Source organism: Myiozetetes cayanensis, unplaced genomic scaffold (assembly GCF_022539395.1).
Source record: "Myiozetetes cayanensis isolate MyiCay16 unplaced genomic scaffold, myiCay2020 scf1, whole genome shotgun sequence".
Taxonomy (NCBI): domain Eukaryota; kingdom Metazoa; phylum Chordata; class Aves; order Passeriformes; family Tyrannidae; genus Myiozetetes; species Myiozetetes cayanensis.
In genome coordinates, this window is record NW_026086604.1 from 124,020,273 (window position 1) to 124,041,617 (window position 21,345).

At 35.4% G+C, this 21,345-nt stretch overlaps 1 protein-coding gene across 1 annotated transcript in view; it reads left to right on the plus strand.

The window, feature by feature from the left end:
* Nucleotides 1-17,576, plus strand: part of THSD7A (thrombospondin type 1 domain containing 7A) — a 263,425-nt gene extending 245,849 nt beyond the window's left edge. Inside the window, exons 24-29 of the mRNA XM_050332888.1 lie at nucleotides 1,050-1,223; nucleotides 1,686-1,781; nucleotides 4,835-4,917; nucleotides 5,255-5,465; nucleotides 8,753-8,840; nucleotides 10,241-17,576. Of these exons, the coding sequence (XP_050188845.1) occupies nucleotides 1,050-1,223; nucleotides 1,686-1,781; nucleotides 4,835-4,917; nucleotides 5,255-5,465; nucleotides 8,753-8,840; nucleotides 10,241-10,325 (737 nt within the window). The 3' untranslated portion in view covers nucleotides 10,326-17,576. The remainder of the gene's footprint in view (nucleotides 1-1,049; nucleotides 1,224-1,685; nucleotides 1,782-4,834; nucleotides 4,918-5,254; nucleotides 5,466-8,752; nucleotides 8,841-10,240) is intronic.
* The last annotated feature ends 3,769 nt before the right edge of the window (nucleotides 17,577-21,345 follow it).

Here is a 21,345-nt window from a genome sequence, read left to right on the forward strand (position 1 = left end):
CTTTTAAAATTTTGCTGAGCAGGAACGTATTCTTCCCCAGTCTCATATTTAGCCAGCAAGAATAACTGCCCTGTGGGGATGTGCTAATGATACGCTCCAGCTAATGTTTCTAGAAATCACTGCTTGTTTTCCTATTATGTATATACCAGTTTGTCAATTATTCATTTCTTCGCATGCTTTCCTAGCGTTGGCAAATAAAATTCCTTCATTAATCAGGCATCTGGTCAACACAGTACTGATTATATCTGCCATCAGTATAATGCAAGGTAGCATGAATTTTTAATAGCTTTTTCACTGAAATAATGAGAACTAAGAGGTTTATTTATGAGTCTGTGCATAGTCTAGTCCAATTTTTGACTGCAGTTTTAAAAAAATGGTTCCTTTGTGTTGTGCCTCAGATCTTCCTTAAATGTTCTTTAGCTGTTCATGCTAATTAGTATAATTTTATTTTTCAGTTTTACACTATAACATCCTAAAAATCCCTATTATCCTAACATGAAATAGCCAGAGCAGACATTTTAATCACATTCCCATTTCCCTTTCTTGCAAAGAATGTTCCAGCAGTTGAATCTACATCTGTTAGAAGAAATTCTGCATGAGAATAAGCAACAATTAATCTTTTTAACACCAGAAAATGTTTTCTCTTTCTAAGATCAAAGAAGAATTGCAAAGAAAGATACATAAATTTAGCATAGGACATACAATACCTTAAAATTTACAAAAAATCAGATATTGGATGGAGCATTGTTTAAAAATTCAAAACCAGAATGATCGTATGGGAATGCTACAGGAAACTACCCTACTTTAGAACAAATAGGCCTTTGTATAATCTTTTTTTTTTTACTATTTTCTATGACACAGATATTCAGAGAGTGTCAAAATATCATTTTCTCTTAAGTACAAGTCAAATTTAAAAATAGGAATGAAAGGAACTAAAAAGAAGGAAAATTAAGAAACCAGATATGGACATTTTTTTCTAAGACATATTCAGTGCAAAAAACTCTTTACATACAATGATCATTCATCTTATAAAAATTGTTCTTTGACAGGGGACTGTTACTTGAGAGAATGGTCAGAATGGAGCCTTTGCCAGCTTACCTGTGTTAATGGTGAAGATCTTGGCTTTGGAGGAATACAAGTCCGATCTCGAGCAGTGATCATTCAGGACTTAGAGAATCAACATCTCTGTCCAGAACAGGCTTTGGAAACAAGACCATGCAATGGTAAGTAAAAAAATATGCATAAAACCTCCTCCTGTAAGAAAAAAACCACAGAACACCAATAATTTTGTTTTCTTTCTGTTCATGGTTCACAAATTTAGGCAAGTGCCGATTTGATAACTATCATAATTACCACTTTAAAATTATCCTTTTTTAACAATTACATTACATCAGATTTACTCAAAAAGCAGAGTGTACAACCTTTATAGTTAGAGTCCAGGACACATCTGGTCTATTCTGTATGTGTCCAGTAAGTGCAGGAGACCTTGGAGCTACCATTTATGCAGTGCACCCTTCTAAGTTGCTGAATGAAACAGAAAGATGCCTACTTAGCTGTTCAAGCTGTTAATCATAATGAGTATGGTCACAGAATGAGAATGATCTACTCATGAGTGTAGCTGCTGACAGTGGTAGCCTAAGATCTTGTCATCAAATTTCTTGAAAAAACAAATTTTCTTGCTGTAGATGGCCAGTGCTATGAATACAAGTGGATGGCTAGCCCATGGAAGGGATCCTCTCGGACCGTGTGGTGCCAAAGATCAGATGGTTTAAACGTCACAGGTAACTACTCTTTTTATACACACTGAAAAAACCTATAAAACAGGTGGATAATGTGTTTTCCCAACAAATTTAAAAAAAAAATAGAAAAGAAAAAAACCTGCTAAAACCACTTCCTGGTGTGGGAATTGACATGTTGTCTTGAATCATTCTCTCTTTGCATACTAAAGATGTGATTTCTTTTCCAGAATTATGCAGCAAGTAATGCTAAAAGTAAATATAAATATTATCTTCTGTAGTGGACCTGAAATATTTTACATTATGTGTGGTTGGGTTTTTTTTTAACCATAGGCATCTTTGCACTTCTAAATTTAGAGTTTTAGATTTCAAGCTCTACAACAAATAAAACTTTTATGTATTAAATGTCATTTCAGTGCCTATACAAAGACAGAGAAAGCTGCAAACTTGATAATGTCATCCATATATGATACATCTCCTTAAAATTACCAAATATCAAATTTTAATAAATGTGCTTATAAAAGTTTACTTGTTTACTTCAATGTCATAAATCTATATCAGGATACTTCAGTGGACAGCTATGAGATGCAGTGAAGTTTTTTTGCAAACCAAAGCATAAAAAACATGAATTAAGGATAACTGAGGTCTCAGAAGAAAATCTTCATATCTGTTGATTTATATGGATTTATTTTTCAGAAATAGGGATTCATTGAAGTTAAGAGTTATGCATTTGTTGTTTAAATAATTTTTGTATCAGCTCAGATGATAGTAAAAGAGTCCCAGAGATTGTAAACACATCCTCAATGCCAGCCACTGCCAGGTCAGTCACAGGAGGGGAGCTGTTATTCAAGGACTGTCAATACAATACTTCCTGATGTTGGAATCCACCACTCTTGTTTGTTGTAACAGTAGAAATAAAATATCTGTGTTATCTTTACAAGGTGTTGAAATAATAGCTCAAAGTCTCTTGCAAATCTTACTATTTATCTTGCAAATCTTAGACTATTAAAATGCATCACGTTCACAGCAAATGCAACAAGGCATTATTTGTGCACCTTGATTCCTTCCTTCTTAACTAAGATACTTGTATGTTAAGTAAAACTGTTAAGTAAGAATTCTTTTTGTGAGATTAATATAGGATATTATCTATGAAAGGTTCTGTAGGATTTCAAAATAGGTAGCATCTTGGAGACTATGGCTCTGAGATGTTAAAATCAGAATGTATTCATAAATCACAGTCAGTCACATGAAAATAATTTGTTTTAATGTGACTAAGTATGACGATGTGGTAAATTCCAGGAAAGACAAAGGTATGAATATGTGTTGTTGGCAGAATTTTCATAATGGGACCTTCTGTGTTAACAAACCTCAGACCTATACTGTATATCTTTTTTCAAAGACATTGAAAGACATTTCTGTTTATATGTGGCTCTAAAGCTGTGTTAACTTTCTGGTTTGATATGAAGACTGGTGGAAAATTCCAGAACACACAATCACCAGTCTCTATGCAATGCAAAGTTATATTTTTCATATGTTTCTGATTGTTTTCAGACAAAGCACTAAAGTATAAGAATTTCTCTACATTAAATATACAGTAGTGAACCAGATTTTAATTTGCAATTGTACATTTTTTGGAAGTGTTTTGTATAAAACAACACTTTAAGAGCTCAAACTGATAGATGCCCTTACATGATTGATTTAAATGAAGATTACCTATTGTGATCTAGAATTAACCCATATCTCTGATGACTGTGTTTCTTGTCTGCCTTACTGTGTTTCTTGTCTGCCTTATTACTGTGCATTGGGCTCTAACATAATGTATTTCAATTCAGACACTATCAAATAATTATTGTGACTCCTGTTGGTATTTTAAGGTCTTTATCTATTTACTTATTTGCATAATATTGCTGTGCTGAATAGCTCTTTTTTACTTGAAGGTGTTGTTTCCCATGGGCGATGAGGCAACTCTTTCCTTCTGCAGCTTCCTTGGATGACTGATTTTTTATTGCATAGATTCCCACAGGCATGTGATTTGTATGCTAGGATGTATAATTTTCTTTTCTGGGGATGGGGAAAACTTATGGCAACCAGCAGGGTTTTCTTTGTTCTTCATCGACCATCCTGTTAACACCTGAATCTACGTAACTACATCTAACTGCATCCGCTATGGTTGTGACCAACCTCAGCTATCAGGATTTCATTATCATATCACACCAGTATAAAAATATTACTAATGTGAGAGATGAAGGATAAGTTGTCCTGTAGCAGTGCAAATTTTAAAGTACATGATGCATATGCCTCTTCTGTAAGCTAAAAGGAAACACAGGTAAATTCAAACTGGTTCTAAATGCGTTTTAAAGACATTCTGGCTGAAATGATAGTGAAAGCCTGATTGTGTGTATTGGTCCCTAACAATAACTGCACTGTACATAATGTTACAGAAATATGAACTAGGTCTGTATAAAAAGGGAAAAGACTACCCGCTATATTATCAGTGTTGTAACATTCAGTACATGCTTTACTGATAATACTGCTTTCCTTGCAAAAAAATCTTACACTAACATGAAGCCTCACTTCATAAAGGCAAAGCTATAGCATGTGTAAAAGTGACCACTGAGGAGCAACAGAAAATAAGTATCCTTTGATAAACAGGATGAGTAAATTGTTTTCAGTTTAACAGGCAAAGACATAAATAAAAATTATGATTTTACTTCTATTTTGACCACAGTCTTAATATGCGAGCTAGACCCTAGAGAGCTAAATCTGTTCCCTTGAGCATTTAAAGCTGTTTTAAAGCATTTAAACTGTTTTTTAAGCAATCCACCAAAGGAAAAAAGGGGAAAACAAAGGCTCCATTGCCAATTATTAATTCTCTAAAATGCACATGAAATCAAATCCATTTGCTGTATCCTTTTACTCTACCTGTAAGAAAATACTTGATACCGATTATCCCTCACCTTGGAATAAGAGAAGGACTCTTAAATTCAAATTAGCAAAAAAAAATTGACATCCATGATATACTGCAGCAAGTAAGGAAATCAGTAATTTCATCAGCGGTGAGGTATTACCATGTCAAAATATGATTTTCTGTCCTACAGGGGGCTGTTTAGTGATGCGCCAACCAGATGCTGACAGGTCATGTAACCCACCGTGCAGCCATCCCCACGCTTACTGCAGTGAGGTATGTGCTACTGCATTGGAGCATAGAACACCCCCGTGAGGGTCTTCCCACACGTCTCTCAGCGTTACAAAGATTGTGCCAACAAAAAGTATTTTCGGAGTTTTGACTAGATATTAATTTGTTAAAATCAACCTCACACCATTTTCCACCCTTCAATTAAATGTTAAATTATCTCTGTTGATATGGTATGAACTTGCATAAAAATGTATGAAGAGGTACTCTCCAGGCTAGCACTCATCAAGAGTCTTTTCTTCCAGTCATCCATGTTGTTATGCTTTGTAGCTCACAGAAAACTTTATTTTTCTGCTACACAGTGTAAAACACTTGTTCCCTACAGACTAGAACATGCAGTTGTGAAGATGGATACACTGAAGTTATGTCCTCCGATGGCACACTCGAACAGTGCACTCTCATCCCAGTGGTGGTGATCCCCACCATGGAGGACAAAAAGGGAGATGTGAAAACCAGTCGAGCTGTGAACCCCACCCAGCCCTCCAGTAACCAGTCAGGACGAGGAAGGACCTGGTTTCTACAGCCTTTTGGGCCAGGTGAAGTCATGCAATGAGCAGTTCTTAGTGCTAAGTACTGCTTCAGGGTTTGGCATTTACATTTTTGTGATGCCAAGTAAAAAAGAAAAACACTCAACTGTTCATTTAAGAAGGCAGGAATCTGCTTTGACTGAAAACAAAGGGAGATAAGTAAACCCCTAGCCTTCTCACTACTCCATCAATATATTTAAGGAAATCTTATATTGCAGAAGATTTCCTTTTAATCCCTTATACCTGTTAAAATTCACAAGAGCTATTTGAAATGTGACTTTAGAAGCAAGTTGGCTGCAAAGGTGCAAGTCATGATGTTAAATTAAAGTGTCTCAACAAATAATGCAGTTGACAGAGGAATGAAAAGGTAGCTCTGGTGAATGCAAAGGGTAAAGATGGCTTGAAATCTGCATCCACAGCATAAATTGTAGGAAAATAATCTGTATACATATGGTAATGCTTTTCTGCCATATCCATATTGAGACTAATTCATTTTAATCAAAATCTAACCATATTATTGATGTCTAGCATAGACATGCTTGAAGTCTCTGTAGGCAGTATTTGCTTTTATGATGGACCACTCTCTTAAGAGCTAAGCAAGGACTTATGTGCAAGCGTGGCATGAAATATAAGTCAGTTCTTTCATTAAAAATACTTTGTATAGTCCATCATGTAATCAAATATCAGTAACTATTCCCTAGTGCTATTAAGTATTGGGATAAATAAAACTTTAATTAACAAAATACTTTCACATAAAGATATATGTTGCTTGTCCAAAATGTTATTTATATGGAAGAGAGCAATTGGTTATCATCGTAAGTGATTTTAAATCACATAGAGCTAAATATTCTAACACACTTCTGTCCAAAGGTTTTTGGACGTTTTTAATCTCAGAATTGAAAGCACTATCTTTACATGCATAATCCATAAAATGTTGTAAATTGAGAATTATTACAATACTTCTAATAAACAGAGTAAATAACATTTGGGTTAGAAATTAGAAATACTTATGTTATACCTCCTTAGTCCTACTAGCATTTACTGTTGTTTGTACTGTGATACATATTTGATACCTGCAATAAAATGGTCTTTACTCAAAGTACTTTAATCAACAATAAAAAAAAAAAAATTAAATTTTCCTGGTCCTCCTTTAAAAAACAGCATCTTAACAAATATGTTATCATTTACTCATTCTAGCTAACTGCACCTGAAAAGGCCAGAGGGTGGGTTGTAGAAGCCAGACGGGCAACAATAAGCAAATATTGGACAGTTGCCTTCAACTGTTTAGGAATGTGGATGCTCATGCGAGCTCAGGCATGGTTTTGGAACAAGGTCCAGTTGAGAGATTTCATGAAAACTCGCCAATTTTTCTGTAATTCAAGTTAGGAAGGAGACAAAGCTCAGTTCAGATAATCCCAACCATATTGAATAGAACTAATCCTTTAGTTCTTGACATAAAAAGTGAAGGTATGAGCAAATGTAAAAGAAAGTGAACGTTTTGCACTTCAGATGAGATTTACGCTGGATGATTTTAATTTCAGGATTGGGTATCTACTGGAAAGGTTTTCATTTACTCTGGCATGATTGTTCCTTTCCTTACAGTTTCTAAGTCTAAATTTAAAATAGGTCTTTCACTGTCTTCAACAAATTTTATTGCAGTTTCAGAAAGGAATGTATTAAAACTGTCCTCTTCAGTTGCCTATTCTGATGTATTACCACAAACAGATGAGTTTGAGATGCCAATTCCCTTGTATACTTCGAAATAATCTGTCCAGAGGGAATTGAGAAAGCCTGAATTAGATGTCAGTAGTTGCATAATAGGCATGACCTCATTAACAGAGTTCCTTGCTTACCCAAAAATAAATAAATTCATACACAAGGTATTGCCAGTCCTTTTTTCAAGATGTTACTATTTTAAAACAAGCCAGCCCAAAACAACCTGAAAACTCTTAAATTTACCAATGGAAATAAAGCAAGGAGAGAAGAAACTAACCTATTTAGCAGTACTGAAGTCTGAATTCATCTCATTGATTTTATATCATAGAGTATGTCAGGTCAAATCTACTGTTTAATTTATCAGTTAATTTCAGTTATATCAGTTATAACGGGTATTTTAGGTTAAATAAGGTAGCAAAGATAAAACGTCTTGATATTGATTAGTCTTGAACAACTTGTCCATATGACTGCAAGATTTTGCATTTCTAGAGACCAGAAAGCTTAACTGCAGAGCAATAGAGAGCACTACTGTATAACTGAGCAAACTCAGTCTGAATAATTTTTGTTATTATTACATTGCAAAAATATAAACTGCATTGATGATGTCTTTTTGTTCTAGAGATATCAGGAAGCAGTAAGGGTTTGGTCTGAAAAATTTTATCTGTGTTTGCTTACATTAAAAATATACACAACTTCATGAAATAAAAATTTTGCCATTTGTAAATGAAATTAAATAATTCAGATTTATAATAGATTTTTTTATTGTCAAGGAAATGGAACAAGGCTAGCTAACCTCCTGGAAAACAATGCTTTCAAAAAGCCTTGTAGAAATTTGAAAAATGAGGCAGATATAAGTAGTGAGTCAAAGAGCATATCTGTACTTTTAGTTCTGACATGCTCATTTGGGGTGAGAGCAAAACCCCACAGACATTATTTTTCCTGGTAGAATTGGGTGCATCTAGGATTGAGGCAAAAAGAAGAGTGGTATGTGACAGTTGTTCTATTGTAGTGTATTTTTATTCTCTGAAAAGAAGGTGGTTTATAACAACGAAACTTGCATTTGGTAGGAAAAGATATTAAAAAAATATTACCTAATGCTATAGTGAAAGTTGTGTAGGTACAGTTAAGTATGGATGAGGTAAAGCATGCTAGGAGTATTTAAAAGCATGAAAGTAAATAGAAACAGGAATAAAAATAACAGGCAGATTGATTTACTGGAACTAGAACGGAAAGTGATGCTAACAGCATAAATGAGCCCTGGGCTGATGGACTGCCCTGCAATCACGCTGAGAGATCACTCACTACCAGCGGGCCCTGGGGCTGAATTTCTGGATATCTCACCTGCTGCATCTGTCCCACATCTCAACTCCATTTGAATTATCCAGACTTTGGCTGAAAAGCAGAGCACGAGTACACAGAGAAGTCATTGTTCACTTATTTAACAGTATTTACTCTTATTAATCTGTAATTTCTAGTGAATACATTTATTTTTAACTATTAAAGTATTTCTATGCTATATCAGAACTAATAATTCAACAGCACTAACTCAAACACTACTGACTAACATTCATTCCTTTTAGATGGGAGGCTGAAGACCTGGGTTTATGGTGTAGCTGCTGGTGCATTTGTTTTACTCATCTTTATTGTTTCTATGATCTATCTAGCCTGGTGAGTTCTTTAATTATTTATAAACAAACAGTTGCACACAGACTGTAATGGCAAGAGTTTACATATGCTGCTGTAGGAACTGCAGTGTTTAATTTTCCATGCCCTTTTGATCAAACTCAGGTTAGTGGATTCTGGTTTTACTCTAGATGATGGATAATCATATGCTCTCCTGAAGTTAGAAAAACTTACAAATATGGGGTGACTTAGCATACAATATACTTTTGCTCAGTTTATCTCTGTTATGTACAGTGTCCAGAATAATTTTATGGTGCCTGTATCTCAAAATGAAAAGAGAATAACAAGAAGGAAATTTAATAATCAGGCAAGCCAGATTTTATATTTGACAGGATATAGAGATACACAACCGAAAAAAATCTGAAAATTTTCTTGTCTTTTTCGTACATGAAATGATATTTTTTTTTAACAATCACCTTTGAGAATGTGCTCCCTGAAGTTTTCTAGGTCTTTTTTGGAATTTCTGATCCAAATGACTGTGCAGGTGAAAGGAGAGGGAACTCTGGTGATATACATCAGGCTCTCGGTGATACTGCATTAGTAGGCATTTGGATATTCAGGGCACTTCTGGATTTGTCTGCCTTTTAGTAATAATCTGTGGCCACTGCAAGCCACTGTAAGAACGGAGTTGATATAAAAGATTCATATTTGGGAAGCCTAAGTGACATGGCTGAGATAAGATTGCGGAGGAAAACTGAGAATGCACAGACCTGATTTAAAGAAATGCTTATATTACACTCTGAAAGAAGCCAAGTACAAAAGCATGCATAAACATTCATTTTCCTTTGGCTTGGTAATTTTTTAAAACTTTATCAAATGGATTGGAAATACTGCTGAATTATAATCTAATTCAAGGCTGGACAAGGAATGTTATGGCTAACAGCCATATTCCCTGCTATTTATGACCGGTTTGATTATAACATCTAGAATTAACTGTGTCATTCCAGTAAGTATAATGAGATAAAACCAATCAAAAGATGGAACTTTCCTGTGGAAAGTCTTGATCTGTTGAGAGAGGTTTAAGATTTGAATAACGTAATTTAAAAGAACCTGATTGCAGCTTTGATACGTGACCAAAATATTGCATGGCAGGCTCCGAGTTCTTCTGAAAACTGGCTGATGTTGCAGAAGTACCTGCCAAGGATTTCATCAAGTCACATCAGCACCATAACAGCTTGTTTCTGTACAAATGAGCTTTGAATCAGATATTGCTTTGGGTTGATAAAGAGGTAATTAGTGATCCAAATGAAGCTTTTAGACTTATAGCTTTTATAAATGAACAACTGAATGCATTATTAGCATGCTCATCTTTCATTTAAGACTGAAATCCGTCTTTGTATGTTATTAGTTGCTTGTTCTACTTACTAATTATCTTATTGTTTCAGCAAAAAGCCAAAGAAGCCCCAGAGAAGGCAGAACAACCGTCTGAAACCTTTAACCTTGGCTTATGATGGAGATGCAGATATGTAAAATATAACTTCTGATGGTGACAAATGGAGTCCAAATTTTTGGATTGAAATAAGAAGGTGTCCAAAGCCACAGGGATTTTCTATGGAGTGGATTAAGTGTTTTGACTCTTTCTTTTTTTGTAATTGCACCATAGATAAAGAAGGATGGATTTCATAATGCCTATGGATAGTCAAGGTATTATTGCTTTACTTTAGACCATCAGCACTGAGAAGTCTGGCAGAATCACCTTAATAGACACTGCAGTTGGAGATCTCTGGTGTTTCCTCAATCTTAGAAACTATAAGCACCACTTCTGTCTCCAGAATACTGTAGCTGACATAGTATTAACAGTTGGAAGCCCCTGCATCATTAACCAAGTATAACCAGTACGCATGAAGAGTTTGTACCAAGCTGTCTATGACTCTTTATATTCAAGCCTAACATATATATTCAGTTGAACCATATGTATTACTCTATCTGATTATATACTTGTTAAAGAGCATTTTAGTGCTTAGTACAATATTAACTTTTAACTGGGATCAACCCACTGAGCAAGCTCAAGAGTTTGCCAGTCGATGATAACTTGTGTTAACCTGCATTTCAGAGGGCAATGACTCACTTGCGAAATTCTGTCCTGTTACCACTCCAAAGTATAAAGGCCTCATGTGTACATCCAGAAAGGAGGCATTCTCAGATTCACTATTTTCTAGTGGTTGCTGTCTGGAAAAAGAATACCTGTTGTAAATGTTACAATACGTTTCTACTTTCTCTAACTCGAACTGTTGCCTGCATCTTTTTTGCTACATGTAAGGCAAATTTTTGCACTATATTAGTGCAGCATGATATGCACTTAACTAGTATTGCCATAGAAACTGCCTCTTTTCAGAAAGGATAATGATGTATCTTGTGCAAGGAATGTCAAGTAGACAGGTCTTGAATCCTGAAGAGAGTAGCGTTCAGTTTGGACTGTGACTGGATGGGATTGGCTAACAATGTGTACTGTACACACTGTTCCTCATCACAGCAGCCATTTGTAGTCTACATCATGGCAGTAATACAAGTGTCTAGTTTCTTGCCCCATCTACCTATACTGATGTAGATTGTCCTGCTGGTTTCTAATTGTACTTTGAAGGCTGTTTATGACTAGATTTTTTATATTTGTTAACTTTGCTAGAAAAAAGAAGAAAAGAAAAAGAAAAGTGGTTGCCCTGTAATCCTGAGTGACATACTTCTTGTCTAAAAAACTGTTCTGATTGTTCAAGTGAAATAAAAAGGTTTTGCTTTTCTTTCCTTTTACTAGTGAGAGCTTTCTCACTGTTGCTGACAGTGAAATACTCAGAGCCCTTTCATCTTTTCTAATTAGGATAATTGGATAGACTCTTTTAATTAGTCAGTTAAATTCTTGAGTGTACTGGCAAGTAAACAATAAGATCAATAGTTCTGCCATTTTAATACTTATGAATTTTAAAAAAAAATCTGGCAGTATGAAAACTCACTGTTAACTTCTTCCATGCTTATGGCTTTTCAGTGTTACGCTTCCAGCCTGAAGGTCATTGACTTGCCACTGTATCTACATGCCTGTTAGGGATGTGATCCATGACCTGAGAAGGGTTATTCTCCTCAAAAGGCTTCTGTGTGTAGCCTGAACATACAAGTGACTGTGCCACTAGTAAGCAATAGAAAATTCTATCAGGCAACCTCTCAAAAATAATTGTTATATAAAGTTCAATATTAGGTTCTCAGGTCTTTTTTATAACCTAAACCACTTCTGCCTACTCATCATGCTATTTACTCAAGAAGCACCGGGTTTTGCACACTGAATAAAACTGTTGCTTTGCAAACTTTGGCCCAGATCAACCCAAATCAATGGCAAGATTGTCATGGACATCAAAAGGTAACATCAGTCCTTAAAAATACACACTTTTTTTCCATGTAGAATAATTTCTGGAACCAACGAGCATTTTATGGGTGTTCAAGAGAGATTATGGTCCTACTCTGACTTAGCTAACATATTACCAGTATGGCATTACTGAATCAAGAAAATTACCTTCCTCCCACTATGTAAGTATTCCCCAAATGGGAAGGATGAGCAGAGGAACAATAGTAACAATCTTTGTTACAGGTTTAATTTCTCATTTTATACCTTGATCCAGCCACAGCAGATGAAGTTCCATGGCCCCCTGCCACAGCAGTGGTTCATTCATAGATGTGTTTCAGGACTGGGGCCTCACTCTTACATCACTTTATAAAGATCCATAGGAAAAATAAAAATCTTGATGATTTTAATTAGCTCAGCGTTCTTGAGTAGAAAACAAGAAAAACATGGTTGATTCCTCTGTTGTCAGACATACAAAAAATAACATGCAAAAGTTATGAAGTTTTAAAGAATGATAACTACATGTGGAGAAATCAAGTTTAATAATGTTTTCTGTGCTTTTAAAAGTCTGATTCTGTGTCATCAAATAGTTTTGGACCAATAGGGCATTGAGGGAACAGGGTTTCTTTCATTGACAATGAGTCATCTTTGTTTATAATACAGGCTGGTCTTGGCAGGAGCTGTTGCCTAGTTCTTGCCTTGAAGACTTTTATGTCCTAAATCTAAGCATTTAATAACTTGAATTTAAAGGTATGACATCTCCTTTTTCTTACCATATGAAATGGACAAACAAAGAAAGAGATAGGAGGGTTTGTTAAGTATGTTTGGCCTTTGCAATCCATGCAAGTATTTTAGTATGTGTTACATTTTATATCTGATCAGTGAATATCTGGTGCACATCTGCATCATACTAGTGCTGCATTTAAAATCTAGAGTGCATTTTTATTATTATTTTTTCTATGAACAAAGTGCATGGAGATTTGAAGCCGGAATGGCTTCCCTCATTATCAAGAAGAGAATATTAGGCTGTAAGGAGGGCAGAGATTTTATGTAAAGCTAAAAGTTACTAAGGTGAATAAGCCCTCTAGCATTGAAACAGAAATAAATAATAGGTGAATTATCAGTATAGAATGAAAAGCAATTTGCTTTAAAAATCAGAGTGCTTCTACAAATCCAGTGCCTAAAGCAGCCACTACTGTAGATTATTAGTTTGTGAAAGTAATGTTTCCAGTGATCAAATAAACCATTCAGAAAATAGCAAAGTAGACATTTTCCTGTTGATGTGGTGGTTTGTATTTTCCTTTTTAAAACTGTAGTTTCTAGATTACTGTGTCTGCTTTGAGTCCTGGAACAGTTCCTTTTTGAAGCTTTGATGCAACTGCACAAGCTTATTTATATTTGGTATAAAGCATCAATTTTGAAACCCCCTTCCTCCTGCCAAAATGTAATACAGGGTTTTTTTCCAATTTTGCAATCTGAAGAGACCAACTTAAAAACTCTATGTGTAAATCACTGTAAAATATACCTTGAATTAAATGGAAATCTGTCTTTTTACCTTTATGTAAATTGTGCTCACCCAAAGTTGAGAGTTTATTTTGCCTAACTTAATTTACTTGAATATTTATTTTGTAGAACAAGGAGGCAGCTGTCTGAGGAATGTTTACCTTTTTTTTTTTTTGTTAATGTTAATTTGTAAATTGTGTAATGCATTTTTATTTTTTAAATTATGTACATTTCTTTTTTAATGCACAAAATGTTTACGTACAACTACTACTGCAAATTTGTGTATATTGTCACTAAGCTTTATTCAGTTAATACAGATGATGTGAAAATGTAACAAGTCTTACATTTTCATCTGGGTTATTTTTACATAACTGATGTATTGCTGACAATAAATATAAACACAAAATCATTTAATGTCTTTTTTAATAGATGTAGTATACTATACTGGGGTAGAGTAACAATAAAAGCCAGATCCCTAAAGTATGACCACATTTTAAATAGTCTCTTTTTGTTTTTGTTTGGTTTGGGGCTTTTTAAAGGACTTAGTAAACATATTCTTGTTAAAAATTAGTCTTTAAAAACAAAAATAATTGCTGATGCTATGGTAACTATCAAGTCTGTTGCTAGAGTCCTACAGACTTAAAAATTTACAAAAGATATTTAGTTGATTGATAAATACCCAATAAATGCAATAAATAATTGATATTTTAAATTTTTTTCCTTAATTGGCATTTTTATATCAGAAAAACCAACCCTTTTGTGGAGAATAAGGTGTGGATCAAGATCGCACTAAAAGACATCACTTCAGTGAAGCTGCATCTGTCACTCTCCCTGCACAAGAAGAAAAAGAGTCACTTTGCTTTTTGTTCTGTAACTGCTCATATTCTACCTCTGTGGTCTCCAAAACTCAATTTTTTTGATGTCCAGTTCTGCTGTGTATTTACACACCAGATCACAGGGAACTTGTCCTATTTCAGTAGTTATTACCTCCCCAGTAACTCTTCCAGGCTAACACGGTTTTGAGGCACACAACTGATTTTAGAGGCATTTCAGGATTTCCATAAGTACCTCCAACCCACATTTTCTCCTGCTGGAATTCACAGTAGAATCAAAGAAGTATATTTCTTGAGTCCCACCTGCACCTTAATAGAGGAATTTCTTAGATTGCTTAAAGTTCTTTAATTCAATAGAGGTAGAATTTTATGACCAGTTAAAAAACATATTTGAGAGAAGAAAATTAAAATTCTCATTTAAGCTCTGCAGAATAGAATTAGCTATGGTATACTATTGAAGATTATATGGTCTTCACATTCAGTAAAGTAACATAGTAGGATTTTGACAATTGTTTCTGAGACTTCGAGAGAAATGGCTTACAGATTGGGAAAGGTAGTCTTTATTTTAAAAAAAATTAAATTACAGGAGAATACGATTTTCCAGTACAAGTATAATAAAAGGACATAAATTGGGAGGTAAATGAAGAGGCTTAGGTAAGCCTTGTAAATATTTAGCCTTTAATAATGTGAAGACTGACAATATTAGGTCTAAAAACTTACGCTGCTGAAACAGCAGTGAGCTTAAGCAGCCATTCAGGGTTTGCTTGGCATCACTATGCGCAGTTTGACTACAGAACCGGTACTCTCTGAATCTCCTTGTAGTTTTATTAGACACAGTAAAGCTTACTGTCTTTCCAAAAGCAGCTAATGACCAGGCAGATTAGCACTTAGGAGGGGGATGGGGATCATGAATATGTGTGTGTGGATGTGTGTGTGTGTATCTTAGTCTTTGCTTGCCTGTTCATTTATTTTTCAGCAGAGGGTGCAGGTGTCTAATTTTGCTTACCTTCACTGAGGCACTGTCCCTGGCAGTGGAGGGCTTGGTCCTGTGCAGATGTACTGGTGAAGCGTCTCTACATCCTTTTCAAATGGGCATTTTTTCTAAGTCCTGCTTAAACGGAAAAATTGGACAGTTTACTGTGAGGCATCCCTTCAGTGACACTGGGTAGATGCCATTGCTCTTTCTGTTTGCCAGTGGCATCTTTGCTCTGGGACAGGACTGAGCCTCATGAGAACATGTCAGCGTCAGGGTGGCAGGTTCATAAAATCACAGAATATGCTGAGTTGGAAGGGACCCACAAGGATCATTGAGTCCAATTTAACCCTGCACAGAACAACCCCAAGAGTCACACCATGTGCCTAAGAACATTGTCCAAATGCTTCTTGAACTCTGTCAGGTTGTTAACGCCAACCTGTGTGTCCGCACAGGTGGTGGTGCTGGAAGCTGATCCTTCCAGCCTGATGCATAAGTCACTTCTGACCTGCCTTGACAAGTTGATGCTGTTTGATGCATTATCCTGCTTGTCCTAGTTTGGTCACGTAACAACCCTGCTGAAAAGGTGGAGGGTGGACAACACACTGACCATGGCTCAGCTTCAGGCCCTGCAACGAGGAAGGCAGCTGCACACAGGGCTGCACTGGCAAGAGCTTGAAGGAGGTCATTATTCCCCCCAGGTCTCATAAGGCTCTACTGGGAGGCCCATGACTGGTTTGGACCCCCTTTGGTAAGGGAAAAAGTCCTCTGATTTGTCACTAAGGTGAAGGTACAACTTAGCCACAGGATCATAATCCGTGATCATACCTGTTGTTGTTTTCCATATTCAAAGAAATCGCATTTCAAAGAGTTCAAGGTTGAACCTATTAAATTATCACTATGCATTTATGTATTAACAAATGCTGTCTTTTTATAGAAAATAAGATTTGGTACTTGTCCATTTATAGGTGAGGATTTAGTGGCTTCCATATATGTTTTAATATTCTGTGGGTTGTATTCAGAACCTACTCCTTATGTTTGTTGGAATTATATTCTGAAATTGAAATTAAAAAAATAATGAGTTTTTGTTTCTTTTAAAAAATACCTTTCAGTGTCATTATAGTTCTTTAAAATGGCAGAAAATTGTTTCTCAGTTAGTTTTGTTTAGCTTACAAATTTCATCACAATTTCAGTATTGCATTTGAAAGCAAGTCTAATTTTTTCTTTTCCTTAATAATTATAAAAACGAACCCGCTTTCTTACCTATACATATAAACTGGGACTTAATTCTCAGCTTTTTAATTCTACCTGCTGCGGCTCATTGAGATACATATATGGAAATATGACTTAAGCCCATGACCAGAATTTAGTTAACAGTTCTGTGAATGGGCACTTTGTTGGCTGTCCAGTACTGACAGGTTAATGTGCTGCATAATGAAGTCCTACAAAAAGCTTTCTCAGAGTAAACCCAAACTTATTTAAACAACCTGTGTCACATAAAAAATATGAAAACTGTCATAGGAAGACAAAGGTAACATATTGTGTCTTGCTTTCATACTCTAAACTCAACTCCCTTAGTATCTTTCTTCCTGTGTCCCCATTGTGTCTTGGTGCTTGACACAAGTGCTAGATTTCATCCTTATGTGGAACTTTTCTGATTTGCACTGATTGCTATCATAGCTTTAATTTTCTTTTGATGTGTCTTCTCACTCTTAAGATCACAGTTAGACAACAATAGTTAGCAGTTGACAGCTTACAAGTATTTGAAGACATGCTGTCAAAAGCAAAAATATGCATATTGAAAATGGGAATTTTGAGGCTGAAATCATTTTTCTCTCTTGTTGCAACCAAAGCTTCAACTATGTATTTAGAAACCTTGAAGATACCCGATTCTACATATTTTACTATACCATTTTATTGCTGTTACTTCACAGTTTACTGTTCCATTGTTATTTTGTATATTTGTTAATGTTAATTGTAAAAGCATATTAAGGACTCTCTCCTCTGCATGTACAATTATAGCAGACGGGAGAAGTCCCTCTTTGAAATCCTGGCTGTGATATGACAATAAACAACGATTAACAGAAGTTCAAATTCTCACTATCTATTATTTTTCCAGGAATTCTGGGATGAAAGCTTGGTGGACTTGCTTGAAAATGTTCTCTGTGAATCACCACGGGAGTCAACCAACCCTATTGTCATGAGCAGCTCCATGGCAGGAGGTTATTCACATTTCCTGTTTCTGAGTGTTATTCTAAGCACACATAGATGTTCTGATTTTAGTTACTTTAAGCTCTACCAACAACTTAAAATCAGGGGTAGTACAGATGATCTTGAGATATGTTGAATTTGATAAGTTTATCAGAGGTGTGTAGCATCATATATGTGTTAACACAGAGCTGTGTTCAGGTAGATATTCTGTACTTAAGGTCAGGAGGGGCATCTCCATTCACCTATCTTTCAACTTTGGATCTCACTTTTAGTTTCAATATTACACAAAATGAAAGAAATTCTCGTCATTTGATTTGATTTGTACCAACAGAATAGAGACTAAAACATCCCATGTACTCAGTACTGCAGAAAATTACCTCTCAGCTGTAGGTCTGCTCCTTTTCAACCAGATAGCTGAACCCACGTAACCTGCATCTCCAGTCTGATTATTAGTCCCCAAAACATAAACTAACAGTTATTAATAAAGGCCCTGTGATCTACTAGCAAAGAAGCAATGTCCCATACAGAGTCTAACTGCCTAGGTATTCTGACAAATTGGTAGGAAATAAAGTTTCACTGGCTCAATTTTACCTCTTTTTATAAGAATTATGTTGTTTGCTTCCTCACTGCTTTGTTTCTTCAGTCTTCAGAATGCAGGATTCTGTAGCTCCATTTTGTGAGTGGAAATTGGTGACACAAGGTTTCACTTAGCTGAGGAAAGAAAAAAACAATTAGCTGGCGGTTTGTGACTGCCTGAAGTTGAATTTAATGAACTGCAGCCAAAGCTTTCTGCAACATTAGAACAGCAGCTGGAGCTAGATTCTACATTTCTGCCTTAAATGGCCTCCACTTACTAGCTGATGAGCACAACATTAGTAGCAGTCATTTGTTCAGTTTTACAGAAATATAAGAGGAAGCTTTGCAGCACAAGCAAGAAGTTAATGATCAATCTCAAACTGACTCTCAAATCCTATTGCAGAATTGCAATGCTGAAGAAGTCAGGGCAGAAGTCTAATGGTCTCAAAACTGTAAATGGGCTCTTTCAGAAAGGGAAAGCATTATTTACATTAAAAATTGCCATACTCCATATCTGTTAATATATTCTCTTTGAAATCAAGTGGTACTGCAGATGACAAGACTTCCATCTGCCACCTAAGATCAATGAAATGGCAATACAGTATGTTTCTCTAGAATACTTCATGGGTCTCATCAAAATGCCTTACCACGACATATTTAAAATTATCCTTATGTTTAAAAAGTTCTTATAAGCCATAATGTTTTCTGCTATTATTTAAGGTTTTATATACCTGTAATTACACTGTGGAGATTATAAGAAAATAATATATGTGATAGAAACATTTATTATTACTTGATTTAAATTGTTTAAAGCTTTTAAGTTCTACTTCAGTGGTTGTCAATTAGCATGCAAAACATCCTGAGCAGTCTCTGCATAACTGTATTGAACTATGTATATAAGAAGAAATCACATATGCAACAGGATTAGGAGGATTGTTGTGGTTTTTTTACAGTAGAATCACAGGACAATTAAATAAAAGTAAAAACATTAAATTTCTTTTAAAGAGGGAAAAAATATTATTTTAAAGAATTGTCCAGATCACTGTGTCCAGATCAAATTGCTTTTCAAAAAACCTTCCAGATCTTCCATTTAGCATACAACTCCTAAGGACAAGGAAATTAATTGTGCTCCCAGTTTCTCTGGGAAAGGGGTGGGAAGGAGAATCTTTCCCCATTTTAGCTTGTGCCAATATTATACATATTTGACTGTCAGATACAATATATCTACGCCCACGTTTCATTCTCTCATGTTCTGAAAGGCTTTTAACCCAGCTGAACTAGTTGCTAAGAGGATCATCACAGGAAATCAAGTTGGAATAGCGGGAAGGGTACCAGATGTCTACATTTAATTTGTTTTGTTTGTATAGTAGAATCATAGTTTTACACAGGTAGCAGTATCTAACATACATAAAAGACACCATGTACAGTAAATTGGGTGTAATATGAAACAATAGAACAATGAAGACAGAGCAAATGTGTAAAAGGGTGTTGGCAGACACATAGAAATTACCCCAGATTGATCCTAGAGTAAGGATCACCACAAACATCACATCCCTCACACTGAAGGACTCGAAAGGCTGACAATTCACTGACACCAGTGCGAAACCCCAGAGGAGCAGTGGAGGCATCAGCAAACACTGGGAGGAAGGGGTAGGCACTAAGAGGTATCCATATAAACATTTTAGCTGTGTTATTGTTCTTTTGTAAACAATGAGATCTGGACTAATAATGGTTAGAGTGCTTCACTTTCAGTAATACTAATAATTTTTTAGCTCTTTGTACATAAAAGGTGTGCTTACTGCTTATGCCCATAAGCAAGATTTTGAGTGTAACAACTCTGCAGCAGCAGAGAGAATTCTGGGGTGGATGGATGAGAAAAAAGGATACATAGAATTTTTGAGTTATATGAATATTGATACAGTAATCTCTTGGTACTGCTTTTTAAAATCTGACTTCAAATAATTAGAGAAATGTATAAGAATGTAAGAAAATATTGTCTTTATCTTAAGGACACATCTTGCTATTTTTAATGGAGAAATTCAAGCTAGTTTAGCAGGATCTTTTAATTTAGAACTGAATCAAAATCCTAAATTTACTAAATTTGCACTATGTGCAAAAAAATATGATGACAGGAAAAAAATCAACAATGAAAATTTTTGTAGGAAATACATAAGTGTTTATTACCATAAGCAAGGCTTTTGTCTTAATTGTGATTTTGTGTCACAGGGGTAACCAGCTAAACTAATGTTGTCCACCTAATATACCAATGAGCTAGAAAGCTGTTCAATATGGACACAGAACTTGCTAATGCTAAAAAAAAAATACTGACTGAGCAGACATGGTAAAGAAGCCTATGGACTAGTTACTGAAAAAATTATGAACAACTGGAATAAAAAAGTGCCTGAAGTGAACTAAAAAGTAGCTAGGATTGACTGCAAAAAAACTGCAAGATAGCAGTGGGGGACAAAGAAGAACAAGGGAAAATTTGTCATAAAGCAATGAGCCACATCAAAATCTGATGTGATCAAAGACATGAAAAAGCATGATGTGAGGCTTTTCTCCCTCAAGAGCGGAGTAGAATTATTTCAAAATAACTTACATTTGTGATAGTAAATAGACTAATAGTGCCTTTAACTACAGCTCAGCAAAGGACTGGTGGAGACAGGGAGAGAATAAGTAAAGAATTACATTTCTACATCTCGCAAAACAACTTATTAGCAAAAGATATTGAGTAGAAAATTTGAAATTAATCTTTAAAGAATAATAAAAAATGAAAAGTTTTTGTAGCACAGAGCTTTTTCTTGCATTTACACTATCAAGCCAAGCATTGTTTGTTTCAGGACTCCTAGGCCAGTAGTTGTCCACCAGCCACTGTGTATAGCAAACTTAGGTGGCTTTTACTTTGGGACCAATTTGCTTTTGAACTTATGCCATCTCTTAGCATCTACCACCTTTCTAATGGCTCCAGAGTTGTCAGGTAAGAAGCAAATCTGGGAAATGGTCTACAGCAGGTACCATTGCCATAAATTCATAAAAGACAAGAAGGAGAACAGCCTGTCAGTCATTTTC